Raw genomic sequence first — 25,484 nt, 5'->3', positions numbered from 1 at the left:
TAGGAAAGCATGAACACACGTCACCAGAAAAATGCTGTATAAGTTACTCATAACGTCTAGACACTACATCACTTAGACTTAGGACACCCTTTCTCCAAATGTTATTTCTGTGTCTCACACCAAAGCTTATTTTATCACGAATTCCACTAGAAGCTGTTTCCAAGCAGGATGGAAATCACACTTTCAATTTTCAAAATCACGTGACATCCCACAAAAGGACAGGGGAAATGCAGCTATAACGTGAAACACCAAAGCACGACTGCACATGGGAGGGGTTAACTCAGGCCACACTGGGGGCCGGTCCCCCCGGCAGGTAGCCGCCAGCGAGAAGTCTCCTCCGGTGGACTGTTCGTTCTCATCAAACGCCAGCCCTCCCTGGTGTCTGGGTGTCTTACCGTTGACGCTGACCACCACGCTGACCGAGGCCTGCCCGATCGTGTTCCGGGCCACGCACTCGTAGCGGCCTGCGTCCGCGGTCCCCACATCATGGATGGTCAAGAATCCCTCGGGACTGATGTGGAACTTCCCACTTTCTGTCACCTGAACCCCATCCTGGAGCAAAACAGCAGAAATCACAGTGGGCGTCAGACTCGGCAGCACACGCTCTTTCTCCTGGGCGGTGGGGTGCCGCTTGTCAGGGCCTCACAGACCCGCCCAGCACTGAAGAGGATGTTTAATCAAAGTCTCCGGGACCAACTCAGTGGGACACACGTGGCCCCCGTGCCTGCACAGACCCAGAGGGCGTGAGCACAGACCGTGCTCCTGGGCCTTTCCAGGATTGGGACAGGGCACAAAAGGCAGCCCCGCAGGACACGGGCTACAGAGGGACAAGGGCCCTGGCACTATCTCGGGCAAGACTGACGCGTGAGCCACCCCGGGAAGGACAGCAATGTCCCAGCTGAGGACACCGAGGCTTCACCAGCCACACACCTGCGGCTCCTTCCCAGGAAACTGCTGCGCGGGGCCACCTGCCACCCCGTCCTCCCGACATCGCAGATTAAGCACTTGTTCATATGTATAACATCGCCACACGTTTTTATGGGGATTAATAAAAACAAAACAGAGAAATGGGACAACGAAAAGCCTTCCCTGCTGATTGCAAAGTCAGGGATCTAACAAGAGGGTTTCTTTGCTGTTGTCCCTGAGAAGGACGTGAGCAGATGGTCCTGAGGCTGTCTCATCCTGTTTCATTACTGAGGTCACCCACGGAGCCTCTGAGCTCGGGTTTGCAGTGTGGGCGTCTGCTGTGGAAGGGTGCAGGCAGCCACCGCACGGCACCCTGAGCACAGCGGGTACCTTGTTCCAGGTGATGGCCGGCTCAGGCTCCCCCTGGGAGCTGCACGGCAGCTGCACGTCGGTGCCCGACTCCACCGTCACGTCGCTGGGAATGCTGACGAACACCGGGGTGACTGGAAGGCAAGAGACAGGCCGCTGACCGTGGTGGGAAACCCAGAGGGGCTCGGGACTGACGCCCCAGCTCTTGACAATTAGCAGTGACGTGGACGCTGGCGCCCAGGCCGGTCCCGTCACGTCACTATTTGCACCACCAGGCAGGCACCACCGGCCACGCACCTCTGGGCTGTACCATCAGGTGGGCTGAGACCCTCTGGGAGCCGATGATATTGACGGCCTGGCACTCGTACTGGCCCTGGTCGTGGAGGGCGACACTCGAGATCCTCAGTGTCCCTGATGACAGGACGAGGTGCCGCCTGTCCACTGACAGCTGGCTCCCTGAAAGGCATAGACACGGGTCAGTCAGTGGACACACAGGTGTGACTTTACGCTGTTACCGGTGATAAAGCAGATCAAGCAGAACTTTATCAGAGAAAACGAAAGGATCACAGGAACCCGTCTCTGCCCGAGTGAGGGCCAGGGGTCATCGTCCTGGCCCTCCGGTTGGCAATCGGTCTGCTCACCCGCAGATGCCCGTCACACACCTGTGCAAAGTGCCGGCACAAGCTGCGTGCAGACAGCTCAGGGATGAACAGAACATCCTCCGTCCCCAAGAAAGTCCTCAGAAGGGGTGAGGGGAAGATACCAGGGTGACAAGAACTACGTAAGCCGAAGCCAGGACGGCAGGGGACCCGGGTTCCGGGATTGACTGGCCCCACGCTGGGTATAAGACACACACCTGGGAAGAGGGCAGCAGACTGGAGATACCGACAGGCGAGGTCACCCACCCGCTCGGGGATGAGCCTTCCTGCCCGGGAACTGGGAGGCCCAGGGTGTGTGGTGCACAGGGGGCCTGCGAGTCCCTGGAAAGGGCCCTCAGGGGACAAAGAGCTGCCCTTTGGTTCAAGGCAGAGGTCGTCAGCAGCAGGTTCTCAGGGTCACCCTGTCTCAAGTCTAGGGCAGAACGCTGAAAGTCCACCAGTGTGGGCACCTGCCCTCCGTCACCCCGACTTTGTCGGCCAGGCTCCTGTCACCCCTGGGGAGGGTCTGTGCCTCCAGCCAAGTGGCCAGCGGCTCACCCACTGGAGAGAGGGCTGAAATCCCACCCCGAGAAGTAATGCGATGGAGAGACAGCAGGAGCACTCTGGGAATTAAAGTGAGAGTAAAAGCATTTTTTAAAGTATATTCTACTACTGGTTTCCAGAAAGTTCTATCCCAGGTGTTAAATTTCATGCAATGCTAATTGAGTGTGCACTACAGGCGAGACACAGACTATCTGGGTGAAGGTGACCTTGAGCAGGCCACACCCCTCTCCCTCTGGTCGGCAGATCTCCAATGCAATGGGGGCGCCTGCGGCCGGGACAGGCGGGCACCTCTGGTCCTCCCAGAGCCTGAGCCCTGCGGGTTCAGCCATGTCAGCCCTGCCCAGAGGACTGGGGTTTGCTGGGCCAGACAGACAGACCAGGCTGAGTCTGTCTGAGGGAGGGAAGGAGACAGGGCAGGCCCAGGGGGCCAGGTCGGCATCTTACCTCCTTTGGTCCAGGCGATGACGGGCTGCGGGTAGCCCTTGGCCTCACACTGGAAATCAACTGTCTGACCCTCGATCACAGATCTGTCTTGAGGGGTCACAGTGAACTGAGGCAGAGCTTCCAGAAGGAAACACATTGGGAACACGCGTTAAAAAGACAGCTTTGCCGAGAACGCCACACACCCTGGCGCTGCCACTGTCCTCCCCCACAGGAGGTGCTGCCTCAGTGACAAGGACAGACTCCAAAGGACCCTCTGTCCCTGCAGCAGCTGTGCACAGATGGGGGAGACTCGCAAGGGGGGGCAAGTGAAGGGCAGGCACCCTGGTGGCGGGCGTTTCCGGGCATCGCCCCGCAGACGGCAGACACTGGCCGGACACCCACGCCAGCTACAGCTGCCAGGACAGCTGGCGTCCAGGCCACGGACGCGGGCAGCCCTGGAGACAGCGCGTCCTTGCCCATCCTGTCGGTATTGCCGATGGCTGGGAACGTCATCAAGTAACAGCTGTGTATAGTGATGGGGCTGTTTTGTGACTTGGGTGAAAATAGTGTATCCACCATGATTCCATTTTCATAAAAGTAACCATATCAAAGAAAGCGAGCACCAAATGGTGTGAGGCACAGTGACACACGCAGAGCCAGACGTCATGGCAAGGTGCTCGTGAACCGGCTTCCAAACTTACACGTGCCGGGCACCCCCAGGCTACACATAACGACCAGAAAACAAAGCCCCCGGCTGCCTGAAGCTTCGGATCAGAAAATAAACCAATCACCAAGTCACACGTAAGCAATCAGGTGGTGGGTAAAGAAAAGCCAGTTCCGGGCGGAGGACCAGGCCCCGGCGGCCGCCGGGCAGGAGGGCGCAGTCCCGACTCTCACCCTGGACGATGATGAAGGCCGTGGCGTGGATGCTGTCGACGCTGTTCGCCGCGAAGCACGTGTACTCGCCACTGTCCTCCTGCACCACGTTCTGAATGTACAGGCCGCCGGAGGGAGTGATGCTGACACGAGGGTCCGCAGGCACGGACGTCTGGTCACCTTTTGTCCAGGTGATCCGTGGCAGCGGGTGGCCGGTGGCGCTGCACTCCAGGGTGACACTTTCCCCGACCAGGACCTCCGTGTTCTGCGGCTGGATTACAAAAGCGGGTCGAGCTGTCACAACAAAACACAAGTGCTGTATTATTTCCTCTAGTTGGACAACAGTCGGCTTGAGTTTTTCTATGTTCATGCGACTCGTTCTAGCTGGTGACCTTTCATTAAGAGAAACCACATAATTCAACCGCCTTTCTTGCCTTCTTTGTTTCTTAAAGAAATGTGCAGAAAATAAAAGTGGGCACCGCCGTGAGTCACACGCGCGGCCAGCAGCTACGAGCGATTAGCGAGAGCTGGTTTCCGGTTGAAGCAGGGACAGAGTGCCTGAGCATTCTCACTGTGTTTGTCCCAAACACGCTGTCGACCTGGCTAGTCGTTCTTATGGGTGTAACACGTTGTCTTTAAAGTATATTCATAACAAATAAAAGAATCCGTTTCACTCACACATTAAAACTACCCTGAGATAATACCTTTCAACTCTGAATCTAGAAAAAACCCCGCACACTCAATGTGCTTTGTGGGTGAGTCTGGGCAGAAACCACACTTTCCCACGTCAGCAGCACCAAGTGTCACGGCCCACCTGGAGTGTCACGTGGCCTCTGACCTCAGAACTAAACACCTGCAGGCACTTTGGCCCAGAAATTACCCGCTGGGACCTTATGCAACATAGTCAACAGAACGTGAAACGGCTGCACAGAGAAGCGTTTCTTTAATGGTTGTGGTGTTTCTTTGGATGGACACCTTCATCCATAATTCTGGAATCCAAAAAGCTCTGGAAAAGAAATTATTTCTTCCTAATTTGCTGATAAAAGTCGATCTCCCTTCGTGAGGCCGCTTCACATCCTCATTTCCCTGGGAGTTTCCACGCCATTTGCTACAGGACGCGACACATCGGGTGTAGGGTGTGCATGTCTGTTACACATGTTATGCTGCACCACGCGGCCTTCTGAGAAAAGTCCCCAAATTTCCGAATGTCTCACATCTGGCCCCAGGGCTTTGGGATAAAGGGGTAGCAAAAGGTCTTGGGGAAAAGCCCAACGTGCCCACAGGGAGCGGGTTTTGTTACATCATCACGAAACACAACACAGCTGTCAAGGGACAGCGTCAGCCTGAAGGGAAAGACCTCCAGCAGCAGCGCTGATGGTTCTTCCAGAACGAAGAAGAAACGACCGTCTGCAATGTGGGGACGTGGGGTTGAGGCAGCAACTAAGTGGGTGATGGACAGAGACGTGAGCGGGACCTTTCTACACCGTCCTGTGTTCAAGTGTAGGCCTCATCAGCCAAATGCCTAGTGACAGCACGTGAAAGGAGAGACGAGAGTCAGCACCAGCGTCTCTAGACAGCGGCGAGCCCGAGGAGGCTGTGGGTCGTGTCCAGGGATAAGAGCAGCAGTCAGGGCCCGAGGGTGGCGGGGCCCTCGGTGTCAGACTCCCCTTAAACGGGGAACATCAGAAAAAGGGGGAGCCAACCAGGAACGGGGCAGCGGGGTCCCCCAGTGCTACACCAGCTGGAGATGCAGTGGGACCCCCTCCCCACCCAGGGAGCCTGCTGAGGAGAGGGGGCAAACAGGGTCATTTTAAATTTGTTAACCAAAGGCTGGTCCTCACACGGGTTTGGGCCCAGGAAGAGCTGAGATGCAGAAAGCGGTAAAGACAATCAGAAGTGATTAATACATGGGTGCAGCGAGACAGGCGTTAAGAGGACAAAACGATGATGTTTTACACATTGGAAATCACCAGCCCGCAGACAGACTCAGAGGTACGACTGCATTTTGGAGATAAAGGTAAAGACAGCAGCTACGGGCTCTGGAATTTAAGAATGCATTTAAAATGGTCTGGAATAACCACTGAAAGAAAAGAAATAGCATGTAACTTCCCAACTAGAGCTAGGAAAATAGAAGATGAAAAACAATTATTCCAAAATAAGGCACGAAGCACAGAAAACGTTAAATAAATAGTCCAAAAGAAGAGGAAGAATTTATACATCTAAGCATGTTACTGACTACAATAATTATAGATGGAATCACTTTAAGAAAATGTCCATCTGAGTTTTTTTCACGTCGCTCGGTGCTGTTCATAGCTTATGGGTACAGAAAGGCTCAGAACAAAACGACGGGGCAGCGACACTCACACGCCCGGAGGAAGCTGGTTGCGGGCTGCGTCGCTGTTAAGCCAGATTAACGCTGAGGCAAAATGCACTGACAGGTACAAGTGTTCATGACCGAAAGTTTTGTTCACGGGGAGATAAAAATTGCGAGCTACACGCCCCTAATAAGAGCTTCAAAATACATAAAGTATATTTAGCCCTTTAGGCTGCTGGAGCCTTACAAGTCGGTCTGTTATCATTACTACATATTGTCACCAGTCTGGGGACAAGGCTGACACACTTGTTGTGGAAAGGGCCAAAGCGTACTTTTTAGGATCGCAGACCCACACAGCCTTTGTTGCTGCTCAAGCAAAATGCAGCAAAATGCAGCCACAGACAACTTGTAAAAGAATGAGTGTGGTTACGTTGCAATAAAACTTAATTTATAGACACTGAAACTTGACTTTCATGTAATTACCATATATCCTAAAACTTCCTACGGTTTTCAATCACATAAAAATGTAAAACCAGTCTTTGTAGGTCTTAGGAAAACAGGCAGTGGGCCAGGCGTGGTCTGTAGGACAGTTTGTCAGCCCCTGGTCCAGGCGGATGGCTGGCTGCACGCGGCAGTGACCCTGTCACAGATCGGGGCGCCCCTTCATGTGTGCTTCAGGGAGCTACACGGACATGCTCGGACTGCACACTCAGTAAGGCCGCCGTCCCCGAGGAAGAAATGACTTCGGAGGGAGACAATGCTGCTGTCTGGAGGGCAGCCAACCCAATGGAAGTTCCTTGTCAGGCCCCACTGTTCTCCTTGTCCTGCAGCCTATGCTGAGGGCACTGCCGCCGTCCACTGTCCTGTGGGTGTTCCCACTCCTCACACACAAAGCACAGGCTTCTTCTGGGACCGAGAGCTGTGCCCTCGAGCCTCCGAGCAGCAGCAAGACTTCGTGGAGACGCCCAAAGCCCTCCCCATGTGTGGCAGCCCTCTGACTGGGCTTTGCTCTCCCTTGAGCTGAAATTCCATACTAGGAATTGTCATTCGCTAAGGAATACTGACTGTGTGTATGCTGTCCTACTGGGCGTACCAAGCAATGCAAACATCAGACCAGTTTTTCTGAGCCAAGCATCTGAACAAAGGCTCACACACAACCGCGTACACCGCCATCGGACAGTGGGCGGGGATACAAAGTAAGTGCAGGGAGACCCAGACACAGAGTGGTTTGCAGAGGAAGCCGCGGGCGGCAGCCAGGTGTCAGCAGGCAAGTGTAGGCGGCACCCGTCCTGGGTACGGGATCAGCTGTGCTGGCCCAGCCGGCGGTAGTGACACTGCAGACCCTCCCCTATGCCATTCCAGCAGCAGTGGGGTCATGGCCCCACCGCTCAGGGCTCGCCTCCAAGGGCCACTTGCTTTTCTGACCCCAGCCCTGCAATGAAACACGTCGACAAGAGCAGACCTGCCACCTGGTGGGACCCACACCCACTCCAGGCCATATCTGTGCCTCGCTCGACTAGGACGGTCTTTTAAAAATCAGGTACCAACATTTTAGATGTGAGGATTTTGCATAAAATTCCAGATTTTGGCTTCATTTTCAATAACCAAAGTTCTTAGCACAATGGAGACCCCACTGGCAAATGGGGACACCTGGCAGCTGCCCCTTGGGGTGGGCGTGACGGGGGTGGGCCCGCTGCGGTCTCAGCAGGTGTCCACAGCCCCTCTGACGGCTGCGTCACAGCACCAGCCACCTCAACCGTCCACTCTGAGTGTCCATCCTGCATTAGAGGCTGACTGTGGGCCGCAGATATGGGCAAGAGTCAGCTGTGACCCCACTGCCGAGAGCCGCGGGCCGGCCGCTGCCGGAGCTGCCACACAGATGGCGTCTGATCAGGGGGCACGGGAGGAAGAGGGCCTGAGGAAGGCGCTGCTGGAAGGACCCACACGTGCACACTCTCCACGTACCTGGAGACCCAAAGTACCTGAGGGTCACTTCCTGTGTCTTCGCCTCCCCGGCCACGTTTTTCGCCATGCACTGGTAGATGCCCTGGTCCGTCTCCTGTGTGTTTTGGATCATCAGGGTCCCGTCGTCCAGCAAGTTCAAGCGGGAATCCGTCTTCATGCTCAGCTCATTACTGCAGAGACAGAAGGCCGCACACCAAGTCCTCACCACACAGGGACGCCTGATCCTGGCGGCAGGTGCCGGTCGTGGCAGGTGCCTGCGTCCGCGGTACCTGAGCGCTGGGAGCAGAGGGGCGGGGCTGCATGTCCCCCACTTTCCTTTCAACAGCCTGACATGATGGGCGTTTCTGGGGCAGCGGCCTATGTGGTTGCATCTCATTAATTCAAATAGTTGCGTGTTATTTACATGTGCAATCGATTGGGTTGTCGAAGAAGTCATGATGCATTTTTGCAATGAAAAACAGAAAAAAATACGGCATGACTTTTCCGACAACCCAATATAAAGATTTAAGTTTTAAAGTGGCCCTCATTCCAAAGGGAAAAAATAAACACAATGAAAAAAAATATTTTCCTTTGTTTCCGGCAAATTCATTCAAGACAACAGGGTAGAAACATCTATGTTACTGAAGCAAAAGATTACATAAGCTGACAGAACAAAGCCATCATTGTTTATGACCATTTCTATACGGATTCGGCTCAGAGACCGAGGAGCTCCGGGCTGAGATCCCTGAGCCGCGTGAGCGCCGCCGTCCTGCCTGCCCCTACCTCCCCGGCCAGTCACCCAAAAGTAAAACCCGTCCTTGTTCAAGGGGTGTTCTGGAGGGAAGCAAGTCACCTCAGGCCCCACAAATGAGACTCTTACTGAGGTGGCCCAGTTCCCACCCATAACACTTGAGCCAGCAGGTGAAGCAGGCGCTCAGGTGAGGGTGGCCCACAGGTGAGGTAGGCACGCAGGTGAGGGTGGCCCACAGGTGAGGCTGGCCCACAGGTGAGGCTGGCCCACAGGTGAGGCTGGCTGGCAGCGATGGGCAGGTGGAGGGTGAGGCCCAGCTTTGTTCTCGGTGACAGGCTCTGGGGTGTTAACTTTTTGTACCAGTTTGTTCATTTATGAATGTGGATGTGCAGAGCTTAAGCCAAATGTGCTCTGTGCCTTTTCAATGTGTGCCTCAAAATATTTCAGAACTCTTGCAGTGCTCACGCTGGAGTTTCAATACCACTGACTGCAGAGCCAGCCCAGAATCAAGACCTGGAGATATGTGATTTTTTCCCACACAGCAGTGGCTCAAGTCCAGTGTCAGGACAAGTCCGATGTGAGGACAAGTCTGGGCCCAGAAAAAACCCCACATCTTTAGAGCCAGGAACTTGACTTGCCGTTCTGCAGCTGGGGGTTCTCAGACACCCGGCTCACCGACCGCGTCGCCTTTTTTGCCAACACTGCTGGACTCAGGAGCCCAGGCACACTGTCCGGGGTCAGCCCAGGTCTGGAGGACGACGGCCCAGCTGGTGTCTGGGTCCCCATCTCCACAGCGTCCTCCGTGCCCAGTCATGACTCAACAGGGCCCTGCAGCTCCACAGGGAGGTGCCGAGCACCAGGGTGACAGGCCGGCTCTGCTCCTAAGCGATGGTGGCACAGTGCTCACGCACATACACACGGGGAGCAGCGAGGGGTCCCACACTGAGGACTAAGTCCAAGACGGACGCTTGAAATGTTCCCCTTTCCCAACGACCCTGTGGGCTGACCAGGGTCCTAGTGTGTCTGACTCTGTCACCTGCCTCTGCTCCCCAAACCAAATGCTGGCGGACAACGGGGAGGCCGACCTTTCAGGAGATGAGTCAGGCACATGTAAGAGCTCAGCACCTACATGGTCACCTACCAGAGTCTCCAAGAGGACCCCGCCCCCAGCAGCAGGACCCCACATCTGGTGATGACAAGTTCCAATGCTCCAGAGGCCAAGCCCCCACTCACCACACCCGGGGCTTCCAGCCAGAGGAAGCAGTTGGGCAGAGAACCAGTTTCCCCTCCTGTTCCTAACCCGCCCTTTAGAGCAAACGCCGACCAGGGCAGAGTGAGAGCGAGCTACCGCCGCGGCGACCCGGCCGACGGCTCAGGGACCCTGGGACGCAGACGCATCTCCCGGCCCCACTGCTGTTTCAGAGCAGAGAAGATGCAGAAGTGTTTTCTCCTTGATGCTTCCTCCTCACGGAAGAAGAGCAGGGACAAGGTGGGGTCTGGAGGGTTGTGCTGTGCACTGTCCAGCAGGCAGGGCACCCAGGTGGACCTGGAGGTCCGTCCACGGGCGACATCCCATCCAACACCCAACTTACTTATTTCGCAGCCAGATGATCTCGGGTTTGGGGTTGCCCTCAGCTCTGCAGGTGAAGAAGACGGTGTTCCCCGAGGTGACGTCTGCGTCCTGGGGTTCGGACGTGATCCGGGGCCTTTCTGCACCAACAAGGAAGTGGAGACCTTCTTGGTCTTAAACATCAAGGGATCAAGGACCCCAACGGCACCCCTTATGTCACCAACAAGTCACAGGTATTCAAGCTGTATTCAACCAAAAATATCCCCACAAAGTGACAGACAGGTGCGTCCACGGGAAACCACCTGATAAGCTCGTCCACGGAGACCACCTGACAGGCCAATCCCCGCACAACGTCTTCTCGTACTCAGACGTGGGCAGCCTGACATGGAGGTGTCTCAGACAAGCATCGGGGAACGGCCTCAGCATGCACAGTTGTCAAGGGAGCAAGACCCCAGTGTGGACTGCACACTCCATGAATAATGGTTTTCAGTTAATAAGAGAGCAGAAAACAATACTTTTTAGCCAAAGCACCCAGGCAGTAGTAAAGGAACTAAATGATGACAAGTGTGTTTATGTTATCGGTAGGGTCATTTGTGAAATGCATTGGTTTTTAATTTTCATTGTTTGTCTTTAACATGTAAAAAATAACAATGATGCTTTGGAGAAAGAACCAAAAAGCTAGTTTTAGCCCCCAAAAAAAGACTAAAATTAAAAGAAAAGGTGGAGCTCCATGGAGATTTGTAAGGAAGGCTCAGCCATGCACTCTGATTCGGGTCTGGTCCTGTTCTGCAATGGAGTGAGGAATTCCATACTCACAGCGCCAGGCCCAGATGCATCAGAGGGATGGACCTCAGCCCCTGCACCCTGTGTGGCCACCGCCCGGCACCTGTGCCACCTGACTCCTAGCACCCCCGGGGCCGGCCCGTCAGGCAGGGAGCCTTAGAGGAAAGCCCAGGTGCGTTCACTTGTAGTTCCTCACAGATTCTACAGAGCAGGGCTTCCACAGGAGGGTCCTCGTCAGGCCCCACCGGGACTTGCTCTGGGAGCCAGCCAGTGAAGACAGGGCTACGCACACCCACACCCCCGGCCACGCCAGCATTGCTCACTCACCACAGTCCAGCTCTTCCGGCGTGATCGTGGCCACCGACCGTCCCTGGATGCGTCTAGGATATTCGCAGGTGGCTGCTGCCTGCGCGTTGCCCGACCTGGCGTAGGTTTTTAGCAAGTCTGCCAGCCACAGGATTTCGCAGTCACAGCGAAGCGCGTTGGAGTCCAGTCGCCTGTGAGAAGCAGCCGGTGAGATATGAGAGAACAGGCGCTAACCATCCCAGAAAGACTGGGCTGGACAAACGGAGGCCAACGGGCTCCACGTGTTGGGAGAGGTCAGGTGGCAGAGGACAGATCCCACCCAGGCCGGCCCAGCTGGGAACCAAACCCAGACCCTCGTGTCAGCAGACAGGAGGACCAGGAGCACCACGGTCGAGGGGGTCGTGAGGCAGCGCGATGCCTGGCGAGTGGTTAAACGCCGTGGGTTTCAGGTTCAAAACAGGGACCTCTTGTGAGATGCAGAACGGGCCCCTTATAAACGATCACTGGGTTGTACACTGTGTCATCTCAGGGGTCCTTAACTGTCCCACAGGGGACGACAGGGCAGCTGCATCGCGTGGCTGGGGTTTGTTTCTGAAGCCCATGAAGCTCTGATCTCGTAGAAGGAAGTCGTCCCGAAAGTGGCTGGCAAAGTGTGTGCGCAGACACCCCCGTCCCCACAAATGTGACAGGCCGGGGACCCTCCACCGGGCAGGAAGGCCGTTTGTGTAGTACAGCGATGAGAAGCAGCTGCCCCAGGGGACCAGGGCACAGAACTGGCACAGCTGCTGGCAGCGGGCCTGAGCTGGCTCATCAGGAAACCCCACTGAGGCGGGCGCAGCCTGAATCCACAGAGGAGGAACTCACAGGCCCCAAATATAAGGTGTGGGGAGCGAAGGGTTGAACTCATCGTCCTGTAAGTCCACAGTGCAGGCCCAGGGCCACCCTGGGAGACCGTGGCCTGTGACGTCACACCTGCCACCTGCCTTTCTCCAACACGGGCTCAGAGCCACTTCACTGATGACCATCACAACAGAATCTACTGGGCTCCATGCAGACAGGACATCACAGCACAGTGCCTGGACTCTGAGGTGTGGAGGCCATGGGTGGGGAGGGCACGGACCTGCTGGGGGCAGCCCTCGGGCCCGACAGCCCCTCTGAATAACAGGACCTTTGCAACAGGTCACGGGGTAGAGCAGGTGGACCAGTCGGGTGAGCTTGGCTACATGACACTGGCCAGCTCTCCTGGGCCTGGGAGCCACGGGCAGAAGGCGACCAAGTCCGCGCTCCCCTCTGGCGTCTGGGGTGAGAAGAGGACAATTCACTGAGGCCTTAGAATCTGGGGTTTCATGGACTGAGCAAAGTCGGGGGGTGAGTGGGACAAGAAGCATGGGCTCGAGGTGGGAGGACCGACCTCAGTCTACAGAGGGGGCTGGAAACAGAGAAAAACGGTTGTCAGCTTATTCCAGCCTCTGGGAACCAACCTGCCGGCCCTGAGCTGCCTGGGCTGTTTCCGGAGATTTCTCTGCTATGCTCTGGCATCTATCAAATATGGAAGCATTTATCATGGCCACTCCTAGAATGTAAACTTGAGTGTGGCTGCTGACTTCTTTATCCGAAGGAAAAAAATCATAAACAGTGATGAAAAGTGTGTGTCTTATGTCGCTGAAGAGATGACGTAAGTAACAGGCCGCTTTGGCTCTCGGCTCGGTGACTTGCGTTTTCTTTCTTTCTTAAGTCCAGATGATACCAAACTGGAAAACACGGTCTTCAAGACCATGAAGAAAAGCACAAAAGGAGAACTGATAGCTTTCTGTCAGCACCAGAATTCCTCACTTCTATTCTAAGAAATTACTCAGCACAGGAAAAGTTATTTTTAGAGGCCTTGAAAAATCGGGTAAACATCAGTCTACTGAACATTGTTATGTGTACCCCTCAATAAAAGGACAAGTGGGGAGGTTCCTTCTAGACCAATTTTGTTTCCACCAGTAATATGCGACATGGAAGTAAAAACTGACTTAAGAAAGTTAGAATTGACTTTTAAAACATCTTATTTGACTTAAAGAATTAGCCATGGCCATGTGCTCTGGAGACCTCGGTTCGGTGTCGCCTCCTAGCGGCTGTGACCCACCCCCTCACGCAGAGCCTCGCCCGATCGGTGGCGCGCACGTCGTGTCACCCAGGAAGAGGGGGCAGGCACGCCGCATGGGCTTTGATGGGAAGAGAGCACAAAAGTGTCATACTTACAGTCTCTTCATAGATTCCAAGTGATTAAATGTCCCCGGGACCAAATGTGTAATTCGGTTGTTGTGTAGAAATCTGTAGAAAGAGATCATACAACGAACCACTTTTGAGAACACTCCTAAGCCGTGTAGAAAAGAGTGCAAGCAGTCGAATGCATTGGCTTTTAAAGAAATCTGTGATTGCATTCACTTAATACCAACGAGTTCAGAGCAATGCTATTTAGTCCAGAAAAGAACTAGATTGTTTTTCTGTTTTATCACCACGCCCAAATACAGGAAATTGTAAGTCCTGCTTGTGAACTGCTAGACAGGAGCTCAGGTTTTATATGAAGACTGTTTTGGGGTGTTTTAACTGATAGTAACCTCAACTCTATCACAGCCAATGGCAGAGCCCGCGGCCGCCCAGAGCAGGCAAAGGTCGACGGTCAGGAACGAAACGTGACTTACAGCCTTTCCAGCTTTGGCAAATGTTGAAATGAGTCTGGGTCCAAAGTTTCTATCTGATTAAAGTGCAGGTACCTATAGAAAGTTAAAAAAGAAAGAAAGAAACAATTTAAATGATTTTAGTTACTTTTTACAGGTCTAGATTCTCTTCAAATGTTTTTTCTAAAGTCATTTCAAATTCATACGTCAATAGGTGATTCTCTAGATGGCCTACACTGTGGGGAAAACAAAGCCCTCCAACAGGAAGGAGCACCACTGAAAACGGGACCCAGGCTTTGTGACTGAGTGGACAATGACAACTATGGGTCAGACATGCTGGCCGAGGCCCTGCACACTCCGAGGGGAAAGCCACGACTGCTCAGGCCCACTGGTTCACTTCCAAAACATCTGGACCTTTCTAGAAAAAAATCAACATCATCTCAATCATAAGACATATTCAGGCATGTGAATACCTTCCTTCAAATCTCTGAACTTATGTATGACTGTATCAGGGGCGTCCACTGTATTGTGACACTGAGGGTACTGTCAGCCACAGAAACCACCTCAGGAACCCTAAAAGGACAACGGCACCGAGGGGAGACTGCGTTTCCCAGAGCCCTTTACTTACATGGCTGCCAGAGTTCATGCCCTTTGTGTTTATGACGCCCCCGTCCTTCCCCTGACTTACACACTCACATACAGTTTCTTCAGATGTTTCTGAATACTGCTTTTCTCACTTTGAAAATGGGTGGTGTTTTTCCTTCAGCAAAACACTGAGTCACCTTCTAACTGGGTACTTCTGCCAGGACCCCCCCCACCCCAACCTCATCCACCCAGCAAGATGAGAGGTCCCCACCCATGCACCCGCGCACCCACCCCACCATGCACACGTTTTAAATGTCAGGTTCTTCAAGAGACGCTGGGGACCAACAGGCGTGACAGAGTCCAGGCCCCAGCAGTGACAGGTCTCTACATAAGCACAAACAGAAGAGAGCTTTCTCAAAACACCCTCCATCCTTAGAGACTTTCACTAACTTTTCCAAATCACTGTCACTTCAAAGTCACCAAACTCAACTGCCCGCGCCCCATCCCGTGCGTGCCCGGGCCTCCCTCTGGGACAGCTCACCGGAACCCCGACAGGCAGGGCGACTCCCAGTCTGTGAGAAGGGGCACACGGACACGGGCCCAGCTGAGGGCCTGCAGAGTCCGGCCTCCCCTGGGTCACGGCCAGGACACCGTGACACCTCCCGCTTCCCACCAGCCCCTCTGCCACCTCCATCACAGGACAGCGCCTGAAGGGACGGATCAAGCAAGAACCTCCAACAGCTACTATGAGGCAGCTCCTGGGACACAGCTGGTCAGGGGCACAGACACGTGGAACAGACACGTGGAACAGACATGCTCAGCTGCGCAGACAGGGGAAGTTGATCGAGGGCAGGAAAGGGGGATGTGCCAGTCCCACAGCAACTGCCCACTACAGGCTGGCCAGGCAGAGGGCTGCCCAGGTGGGACACAGGGGTCTGCCTTGAATGCGCTGAGAACCCTCACTGCCAGGGGCACAAAGGCTCCTAGGCGGCTGCAGCTCTGGCGGCCTGGGGGGCAGCCACCCCTCCCTGACAGCAGAGGAAAGTATGGACCACAGACAGGAAGTGAGTCCGGTTCTAACCCGTGTACCTGACCCTGGCCAGGCGTGTGCGCTGCCTGTGACCCAGTCTCCCAGGAGGCCTGGCACTGTGTCCCTCCTAACCCCGGGCTCCAGGGCCTTGCTCCTTCCAGCCTCTTCTCTGGTCTGGGGACCCACAGGATGGGGACGGAAACAGAGAACCCTGCAACGCTCTGCACACGGCAGGACAGCATCTGACCCGCATTCCTGGCGGGACGCCCATGCCCTCCCTGCACAGGGCTCTCCGAGGGTGGGGGTCCAGTCCTGTGTCTTCACCCCCATGGGACACTCGGCGACGACAGCTGAAGGGGAGCAGGCCGGCAGCAGAGACTCCAGACTCCCCAGTGCTGGGTCAGAAAACCACACCTCAGAGACCTGTCCTGGCCTCTTTCTTTCTTGAAAGTGACTCAGCTCACCCCTCATGAGTCTGGAGCGCCTCCTAACTCTGTCGGCACATGTGAACCATGGCCAACTTCACTGACCCGCCATGAGGACCTCACTGTCCCCATTCCACTAACAGCATGCTGGGTGCAAGGTGCAGGGACGTGCTCCCTTGTGAACTGTCCTTCTATCTGGCTGTTCTCCAGAGACCCCCACATGTGTCTGCGAGGATCCGAGCTCGTCCCGTCTCCTTCTCTCGGAGGCAGAGACTGCCCGACTCCCCAGCCTGCCGCAGACCGTGCAAACCAGCTCAGGACAGCAGCCGTCGCTCAAATCGATAGACAGGTGTTTGCTGATAAGCATGAGCAGTGTGGTTTCGGGGTGCACCTTCTCCCTAGCTCTGCCTGCAGCCCCGACATGGTTCTGCGCCCACCCAGCCGACAAAGCACAGACACATGCACGTGGCTGTGGCACAGGGTGTCACACTCAGCTCAACTCAGCTCAGCTCAGCAAACAGCTGTCTTGGGGCCACGGGAGCAAAGCTCTAGGAGAGCCTGAAGCTCGGAACGACTCTGGCTCAGTGACAGATGGGTGACCCGCCAAGCAGAAAAACCAGAAAAAACTCCTTTTCCTGGGAATTGTGCTGAAAAAGTGAACATGCTGACTGCAGCAAAGCAGGACTTCATATGTGGCCAAAGAAACAACATCCTTCCGACACTAACTAGAAACACATGGAAGACACTTATTTTCTCCAGAACGATGACATCACACGCCAAGAGAGCCACCAGGCTGCTCAAGTGCACCCGGGACGGGGACCACCAGCCTCCTCACCCCACGCACCCCGCTCGGCTCCCCAGACGAGCTTCGCAGGCTCAGATCAGTTTGCAAGTATGTCTGTCCTTTAAATCGGGCACCACGGGAACGGGGCCAATCTACTGTTGTTTGTGTCGCGAGCACAGGGCCCAGGGCCTGGGGTACAGCTGCGACTGGGAAATGCCCAGCAGGGGGTGGACGGTGGCTGGACAGCGGGTCCATGACGGCCGCTTGTTTGCATGCACACGCTCCCTATGTCCCACTAACACAGGCATGCAACATGCAAACAGCAATCTCGGTCCATTCCCCTGCGAGGGGAACAGGGCAGGTGACACCTAAGGAAGCGAGGGGCAGAAGCGAGGGCCACTTACAGTTGCTCTAGAGAGGAAAGTCCCTTAAACGCTTGCCTGTCAATTGACTGGATCTCATTCTTGTACAAATAGCTGAAACAAGAAACATCGGAGGGTTAGCACACGCGCGAGAGGCAAAGCCTCAGAGGGCACGGAGAGCTACGAGGACTCAGGGGCAGTTTCAAAATTAGCGGCCGTATTAGAATGAAGGGGGCGCCTACACGGTGAGCACCAGTCCCTCACGCGGGCCCCCGTCCCCTTCTCAGAGGACAGTCTCGAGTGACAGGCAGCAGTACCAGCGGCAGGCACTCCAGCCACTGCTATCTGGGTTCAGGGAACATGCGTTCTATGGTCTAGGAATTGTGAGAGCTCATTTGCTTCACAGCCTAAACAAAACAAAACCACTTCCCCACAAACATGTAACATGCCCTGATTAAAAGACTCTGTAACCGCGGGCCGGCTGAGTGGCTCAGTTGGTTAAGAGCTCGCTCAAGAGTTCAAGCTCTGAGCAACAGTGGTTCGAGTCCCAGCCTGAGCGGAGCAGCCGCTGAGCTGCCAACAACAGGTGGCAAGATGGCCCAGCTAAAAAAAAAAAAAAAAAAAAGTCTGTAACCGATATAGTTTTATAAAACATCTGGATATAATTTGGGAAGTTGACGAGAGAAGACTAAACGCATCTGAACTACTCACCCACCCAGAATCCACTGTCAGAGCCACGGAACTGGCCCTCAGCCTATTTTTGTGTGGCCTGCAAGCTAAGAGTGCTTTTTACATTTTTAAGTGGTTGCAACTTTCAAATGAAAAACAGTGTTTCATGGCATGTGAAAATTACATGAAAGCTAAATTCAGTGTCCTGAAGCTGTGTGGCACCTGGCCACGCCCACTCATTTGGTTCCGTCCACGGCTGTGGCAGAGTGGCCCATGACGCCTCAAGTCTGTGCTGCCAGGCCTTCTCGGGACAAGCTTGTGCCTCCTGAACGGACTCACTAAGGACTGCGACCACAAGCCGTGTAGGCTGGCTCTGCCCCCAGACACGACTGGTGCTCAGTGCAGGCCCCCCCACCCCACGTCTGTGGCGAGTGCATGAGCCCTGGACTCTGCAGACACTTCCGCATGGGTGAGTGGACCGGCCCAAACCCACACTTGTCTGCTTCCAACCCAGGCATTAGCTACCCTCCCACCAGTCCCTCGGTGGCTGGTGTCTCACCGGCCTATGTCCCCTAGTAATCAACATTTTTGCCGCAGTACTTGTAATTCTGCAGACTGCATCCCAGGACAACGTGTCCTGTTGCATTTTCATTCATAACGTTTGGTGCAGGGCCCCGTCTAACAGGACCTGCTGTGCTATTTTTCACTATTGCAATCCCCTCCTGTGCAAATCTGCTGAGGTGACCTCGCAAAGGATCACGACCAGCCAGAGTCCCACCTAGTGACAGCCCGTGCCCACAACAGAGGCCTGGCCTGGCAGTGACTTTGCCAGGCTGCGTGGGGGTGAGGCCCTGAACTGCCTCATGCTAGCTGTGTGTCCTTGGGTGAGACTCTAGGCGTTGCCCTGCCTCAGTTTCTCCCAGGACCACTGAGACTAAATCAACCGGCATGAAACTCCTAGTGCGGCCAGCGAGCCGTCATTCCTGCTGGGCGTCAGGTGCCACTCCCCGGAGGGCGAGCGTGAAGAGAGGTTTCCAAGCCCCTTCTTTAAAACAGAGCATCGCTACGGGCCTCAGTGAGCATGTGCGCTGAAAAGCGAGTCAAGGAATCCTTTTAACGAACCAAACTAACATGGATGCACACACATCAATAATAGGAATAATAGGAATGATCGGGTATTGATCACCTTCTAATAATAAATTATAAATAATACTCTACTTCATCACAGAGTTGACCCTTGAATGTAAGTTCTATCTCAAGAGTTAATTTCATCATCAGGAAATATTGTGCCTTAACAGCAGTAGCTGGGATTCGGCAGAGAGGGATACTCAGCTTCTCACATGTGCTTTGGCACCAACTAAACACACAAGGCTGAAATAACCAGTAAATCCCGGGAGGGCTCTCACCCATCACACAACCTCCTAGCTCAGTGCTTGTCAGCGTGCTCTCCCATGAGGCCTGAGGTGCTCGGACCCGGGAGCCACTGGACAAGGGTCCCAGGTCCCCGTCCTGTCCCAGCTCCATCCCTGCCACTCGGCGCTTTCCTCACCATGGTCCAGCTGCCCCCTTGTCTGCTGACCACCACTCAGCCCACCCCCAGCGACCTGTGGCAGCTACCACCCGCGGGCACATGCGGGCTTTGAGAGAGAGCTGGTCAGTAGAGAAGGTTGAATGAAAGAATATCGTGTAAAAAAGATTGTCCTAAGTGAAAAACAGTGTCCCAAACTCCTTGACATTAAATACATTTGCAGAGTAAATAATAAATTGCTCTTAAGTAATTCAAACCAAAACCAAAACCAAAATGAAAAGCAAGCTAAACACACACACACACACACACACACACACACACACACTGTGAATTTGCGGTCAGTGACCTGAGTCTGCTTTCCAAGAAATCAAAAGCTTTCTTCTGGGACTTGCACAGCATATAAAATTAAACAAATATAATATAATATTATATTTGTAATTATATTATAATATAAACAAATATAATAAAGCAAACAAATGAAAACTAAAAGAATAAATAGAACGCCTGCCCCTCATTTTAAAAATGGGTAATAAGACTTAATAATGTTCATACAGAATTAAAAATTAACATACTTCGCCAAAAGTGGAGGAGAAAACTGTTTACACATAACACACTCAAATATCTTCATTGAGAAAAATGCATTTTCAGTAAGAGTTACAGCTAGCCATGTAGTTAAGAACCACTGACGTCTAAAAGCAAACAGGTTCTAAAATACGTATCAACACTGACAATATGACTTTGTTTTAAAAACTGACATAACTTAAAGATGTTCAGGTTCACATATGACACAAATTTCCATAAAATCACTGGTATAAATCCCTCATTAAAATGGCTCTATTGAAAAAGTTAGATCTACGCTCTAAAAGTAAGAACCCTGTGCTCGGCGCACACGCTGCGTCCTTCCAATCTGTCTAGAACCAGGAGGGCAGCTGCAGGGCTTTTCCTACCACTTTCCAAGTTCAAAGTAAGTGCCTGTGAAGGCACGAAACCAGCTCTTCCCCGCGAGGTCACGTTCCAAAATGCAAAACCAAGTTCAACAAGCAGGTGTTCTAAATGCCAGCAAGGTCATTAAACCACACCAATTTTTAAAGGTGAAATAAAACTGAACTACCTAAAAATGAGAAGAGGTGAAGTCACTCAGAAGGTGGGAAAGTCAGGAATCAATGCCATTCATTCCAAAGGCACCTGGAGGCTCTTGTGGCCCATCGCCATCGCTGGAGAGGCAGCTCCAAACTGTCCTGAGAGCTTATATTTTACAACACGCACGTCAGCTATTCACCCACGTCGGCGACAGAACGTGTGGCAACTTCTACCCCAAGAAGGGCCATTACTATAGAACTGCGTTCAGAGGCTCTGGCTGTGAAGTTCTCTCAGCCTGTTTTACTTCAGCTCAGTCGCTAAACACATAACGCATAACGTAGCACTTCATACTTACGGCAACTCATTTTAAAAATCCCAGCCAAAATCTCACTCACCTTCTGAAAACCAAACCTCTTTACGCGGCTGTACTAACAGTTCATCAATAGTACAAACTATAGCTCGGTGATGCAACAGCTGTTGGGCTGTTTCATGTTTATGTTTGGTAAACAGCAAGCTGTGGGCAGAGCTCGGCGAGGACTTACAGGTATTTTAGATTCTCCAGGTCTTCAAAGGACCCACTGGGTATTCTCTTGATCTGATTATTGTTGAGAAGCCTAGGAAGGAAGTTGCAGTAAGAATTAAAAACACAACATCACTTGGGAATTGTGTTATGAAAAACCATTTCCTACAGCCTTGAAAAATGTCACAAAATGATTAAGCTACCGACCTTAAGATCAACATTTGCGAAACACTACATTAGCTCAAAAAAAAGAGTACTTTTCGTGATTAACCCTCGTGATTCCAAGTGTTCTTAAGAAGTGAGGGTCCACGTCCCTCCTGCCCCAGAATCACTTCAGCTTCGTGTGCCACGGGGAAGCAGTCACCACCCCTACACAGAGGACATCGCTGTGTCGCCTGGATCTCTCAGGCTCTCCACGCCGGCCAGGACGGCGGCCAATGGGAGGCCAGTGTGGAAGCACGGGAAGGACAGGGACCTCGCCAGACACGTGCGTGCAGGCCGGTCCTCTGGCAGTGACCGCTTGTCTGCCCAGGCCCTCCTCCGCCCATCCTGCTGGTCCCCACGCGGCGCGCTGACTTACAAGGTGTTCAGGCTCCTCAGCCTCCGGAAGGCCCCAGGCTGGATCTCCCTGATTCTGTTAAAGCGAAGATCCCTGTGAAGAGACAAGAAACGCGTTTCTAGAGAGACACCTGCACTCAGCACTATTCTGGGCTGAGGGTGAAGACTCACTTTCAAACAGTGAGGAGGCATTTAGGAAATTAAATCGCGCAGGTCATTCCTTCTCTGGCGGAGGCTACTCAGTACAGGAATATTTATCTGATCGGCGGTTATCACCTTACAGACGTCAGTGTAAATAATCATTATGAGGAGATGAGCGATTACATTAACTTCTGCCAACCCACTGGAAAAACCAATGTCTTCACATATTAAACACAGCTTCAATTTGCACCTATTCAAAAAGAGGGACACAGGGCTGTGCAATTGTGTGAACACTTCAGAGCTCACTCCTGTAATTTCATGAGCTGGAATTTGGTTGTTTACCAGCTAACAACCTATGATGTTTTCTCAGTGAGGACGTTTACCCTGAAGGTCTCAGACCACACAGCTCAATCAGCACGCGAGTGGGAAAATAAGGCCGATGGCACGGACCACAACCTACTGCTTCTGACCAGGTATTTTGGGTAGACCAGTTGTCTGTTTTTGCAGGGACAAAGGGAAGAGCTGAACGGCCTGGGACAGACCAGGGCGCATGGCAGCATCCACACCGACGCCAAGCTGCCAGCCGGCCCAGCGGAGCCTCCCTCGGGCCGGGCGAGTTGGGGGCTCTGAGTGGGGGTGACGAGTCCAGGGACAAAGGCACGCGGCAATGCCTGGCTTGCCCTCCTCCAGCTTAAATTAAAATCTATACATTCAACTAGTATAAACGTCGTTGAAAACAAACAGAAAGACCATCTTCTTTATCAAAGAGTCCTAAACAAATTAAAATTCCTTACTCATAGGTCCAACCCCTTCCAACATAAGTCCAATAGGGATAATTACGGGTTGAACCGTGTGTACCCCAAATTCTTATGGTGAAGTCGGTCCTGCCCCCAGGGCCTCAGATTGTGGCCTTATTTGGAGACAGAGTCTTTACAGAGCTGTCCAAGTTAGAATGAGGTCAGTAGGGTGGGCCCTGATCCAATAGGACTCATGTCCTTACAAAGAGGGGAAATTTGTAGATAGGCACTGAGGGAGGACGCCCCGTGAAGGCTGGACTTACTCTGCCTCAAACCAAGAGATGGCGAGAACTGCCGGCAAAGCACCAGAAGCTGGGACAGATGGAACGGATCCTTCCTCAGGGCTCGGAGGAAACCAGCCCTGCCAAACCCTTGATCTCGCGTTTCCAGCTCCAGGGCTGAGATAACATTTCTGCTTAAGATGCCCGACTGCGGCGCTTTGTCTCGTCGGCAGCCCCAGGACACCAACGTGGGGACCCTGGGCAGCATCTGGTCCAAATCATGAGTGGATGTTTCTCCTGTGACACTCACTGTTTAATGTTCATAATCTTTTCAGGAATCTGGTTATTCTGAGTCCATTTAATAATCATACATGATTTATAGAATTGGCTCTAGTTTATGACGCGATAAGAGCCTTCTCCAAAATGTGTGTTTGAGTCACTGCCATTCGCCGTGTCTGGCTTCTTCCTAGAGTCTAGTCCTCGGTAGGGGGCCCCTCCGCCCACCCAGACGTCCATGGCCGACCTCCCCCTGAGGTCCCAACCCCTCCCCAGGTTTGCCTTCTCTGACAATTCCTGTCATCCACCAACACAACATGCTCTCCGGGGAACACTGCCCCCCTGCGCTGCCATGCCCGCTTGTAAACAAATGAGAATTCACATCAGATTCAGAACCTGGCACCTGGTTCCCCTGGGGGAGGTGCTGAAGGTCAGGACGCTGGGGGCAGGGCTGTGAGGACAGGCTGGAGGGAGACAGGTTTCCAGTACAAACCGGGATCAGCTACTCAGAGGAAATAGCCCAGCCCACAGTGTAAGCCCCGGGGCTGGGACAAACTCTCACCTTGAACATAACAAGCTCGGGGTGACACAGAATTGAACAGATGCCTGGGCCAACACCAGAGCAAAGCTTCCTGGCACGCCGGGCTGCGCGCCAACCCACAGCGGGAACAGGGCCTCAAATCAAGAACCAAGCTTCAAGTCCAGAGTGAAGGCCCCGGCTGGAGCACCCCCAGCTCTGCCTCCTGCTCCCCATAAATCTCAACTGCCAGAGGGGAGCCAACAGCAAAAACAACTTGGGGACGAGAAGGCAGCCCTCTGATGCGGATGAAGGACTTGGCCACTTACAATTAAACCCAAGCAGATGGCGAGAAAGGCTACGAACTGGTCCCTGAGGTGCACAAACCCCCCAGGTCTGTAGTCGGTGCTGCCAAACCTTGTGGAGTGAGGGCAGGGAGGTGCCGCGGGCACAGCAGCCCCCAGAACTGCTGAGCGGCCAGTCCCAATCCCGACGTGCTGGCAGCTTGCAAGCACCTCATCTGAAAAACAGAATTTACCAGTAACTCTTGTCACTGACAAAACATGGATATTGGTGACGTGTTGAAATATGAGTATGTTGGATACACAGGAGTTAAATAACGTCCTAGTAAAATTAACCTGTTCACTGCTAATTTTTTAGTGAAAGTATCAGAAAATTTAAAATTCCTCATGTGCATCACATCCTAATTCTTTGGGACAGCACTGGCCTAGGTTAAAGGGGATATTTTACAACCAGTTCCCCTCTCTGTCGGCCTGACGACCTGAAAAAGACCCCATAGCCAGCCAGCCCAGGTGGACTGCCAACAGAAGGCCCCCTTTCCCAACAAGAGGAGAACCTTAGCAGAGAAGTTACAATGGTTTTTTAAAAGAATCAAACTAGATTGCAGAACTGAAGAACACAACAGCTGAAATGAAAAACTCACCACATGGGTTTGACACCATGTTGATTATAGGAAAAAAAGGGGGGGTGAACGTGAGAGCCTAACACTAGGAATTACCCACTCTGAAGAAGATAGAGGAAAAAAATGTTTACACGCTCATCATTTACACGGGCACACGTCCAGGTCACCCCCGAGACGGTGGTCCTCAGAGCAATGGAAAAGTAAGAGGCCATGTGACCCCAACCTGTAGAGACAGCCGAGGGAGTGAAGACCACGGACAGGGAAACCAAGAGTCATTTTAAATACAAGCCCCAAATTCAAAGTCACGAACGCAAAGTGTGGGGCTGCTTTTCACCTGAGTGAGTTCCCACCCCGAAGGAAGTATCAAGACGGGTGACGATTCTCTTAAGCAGTGTTCTCAGTGGTGTCCCCTGATCAGCAGTAACAACATCACCTGGGAACTTGTTAGAAAAGCAAAATCTGGGCTCCACCCCAAGTCCACAGACTCAGAAACTCTGGGGGCGGGGCTGGTGGTCTACATTTTAATAATCTCTCCAGGTGAAGCAAGGTGAAAACCGCTGCTCTTCAGTAATGCTGGGAGGCGGCCGTGTGTGTGTGTGTGTGTGTGTGTGTGTGTGTGTGTGTGTGTGTGTGACTGCATGCATCTTTGTGAGTGTGTGCGTCTTCTGTGTGGATATCTGAGTGGCTTTTGCACACGCACACACCCATGAACAGACACTAACTGCAGGCGTGCGTCCCTCCCGATCCGAGCCTTAGCCCATTGTCACTGCTGACACAAAGCTTGGGTTCAATGAAAAAAAATGAACTCTCCATTTAAAAAGTGGTTAAAACCAAGTGTGCAACTGAAGTCCCCTTTTTAACTTCTAAATAATGTCTAACATGTCTGGGCAGACAAAGGCCACCCCTAAGAATGTCACGGAGGGTCCTCCGTAACCTACATGGCACACTGTGTGTGGCTCGGT

At 53.2% G+C, this 25,484-nt stretch overlaps 1 protein-coding gene across 4 annotated transcripts in view; it reads right to left on the bottom strand.

Moving 5' to 3' along the window:
* The window catches only part of PXDN (peroxidasin), a 63,915-nt gene that overhangs the window by 16,023 nt on the left and 22,408 nt on the right, over positions 1-25,484 (bottom strand). For 3 of the 4 annotated variants that reach the window (XM_019646313.1, XM_019646311.1, XM_019646314.1), the window contains exons 2-14: positions 21,671-21,742; positions 21,113-21,184; positions 17,336-17,407; positions 14,132-14,203; positions 13,689-13,760; positions 11,466-11,635; positions 10,378-10,495; positions 8,056-8,225; positions 3,798-4,070; positions 2,922-3,038; positions 1,573-1,731; positions 1,297-1,409; positions 396-552 (exon numbers count right to left, since the gene is read on the bottom strand). In XM_019646313.1, the coding sequence (XP_019501858.1) occupies positions 396-552; positions 1,297-1,409; positions 1,573-1,731; positions 2,922-3,038; positions 3,798-4,070; positions 8,056-8,225; positions 10,378-10,495; positions 11,466-11,635; positions 13,689-13,760; positions 14,132-14,203; positions 17,336-17,407; positions 21,113-21,184; positions 21,671-21,742 (1,637 nt within the window). The remainder of the gene's footprint in view (positions 1-395; positions 553-1,296; positions 1,410-1,572; positions 1,732-2,921; positions 3,039-3,797; positions 4,071-8,055; positions 8,226-10,377; positions 10,496-11,465; positions 11,636-13,688; positions 13,761-14,131; positions 14,204-17,335; positions 17,408-21,112; positions 21,185-21,670; positions 21,743-25,484) is intronic. The other variant, XM_019646312.1, reaches the window with a different exon arrangement.

Source organism: Hipposideros armiger, unplaced genomic scaffold (assembly GCF_001890085.2).
Source record: "Hipposideros armiger isolate ML-2016 unplaced genomic scaffold, ASM189008v1 scaffold_100, whole genome shotgun sequence".
Lineage (NCBI taxonomy): Eukaryota > Metazoa > Chordata > Mammalia > Chiroptera > Hipposideridae > Hipposideros > Hipposideros armiger.
Note: the sequence above shows the minus strand (reverse complement) of the source record. Positions and strands in the feature narration are given on the sequence as shown.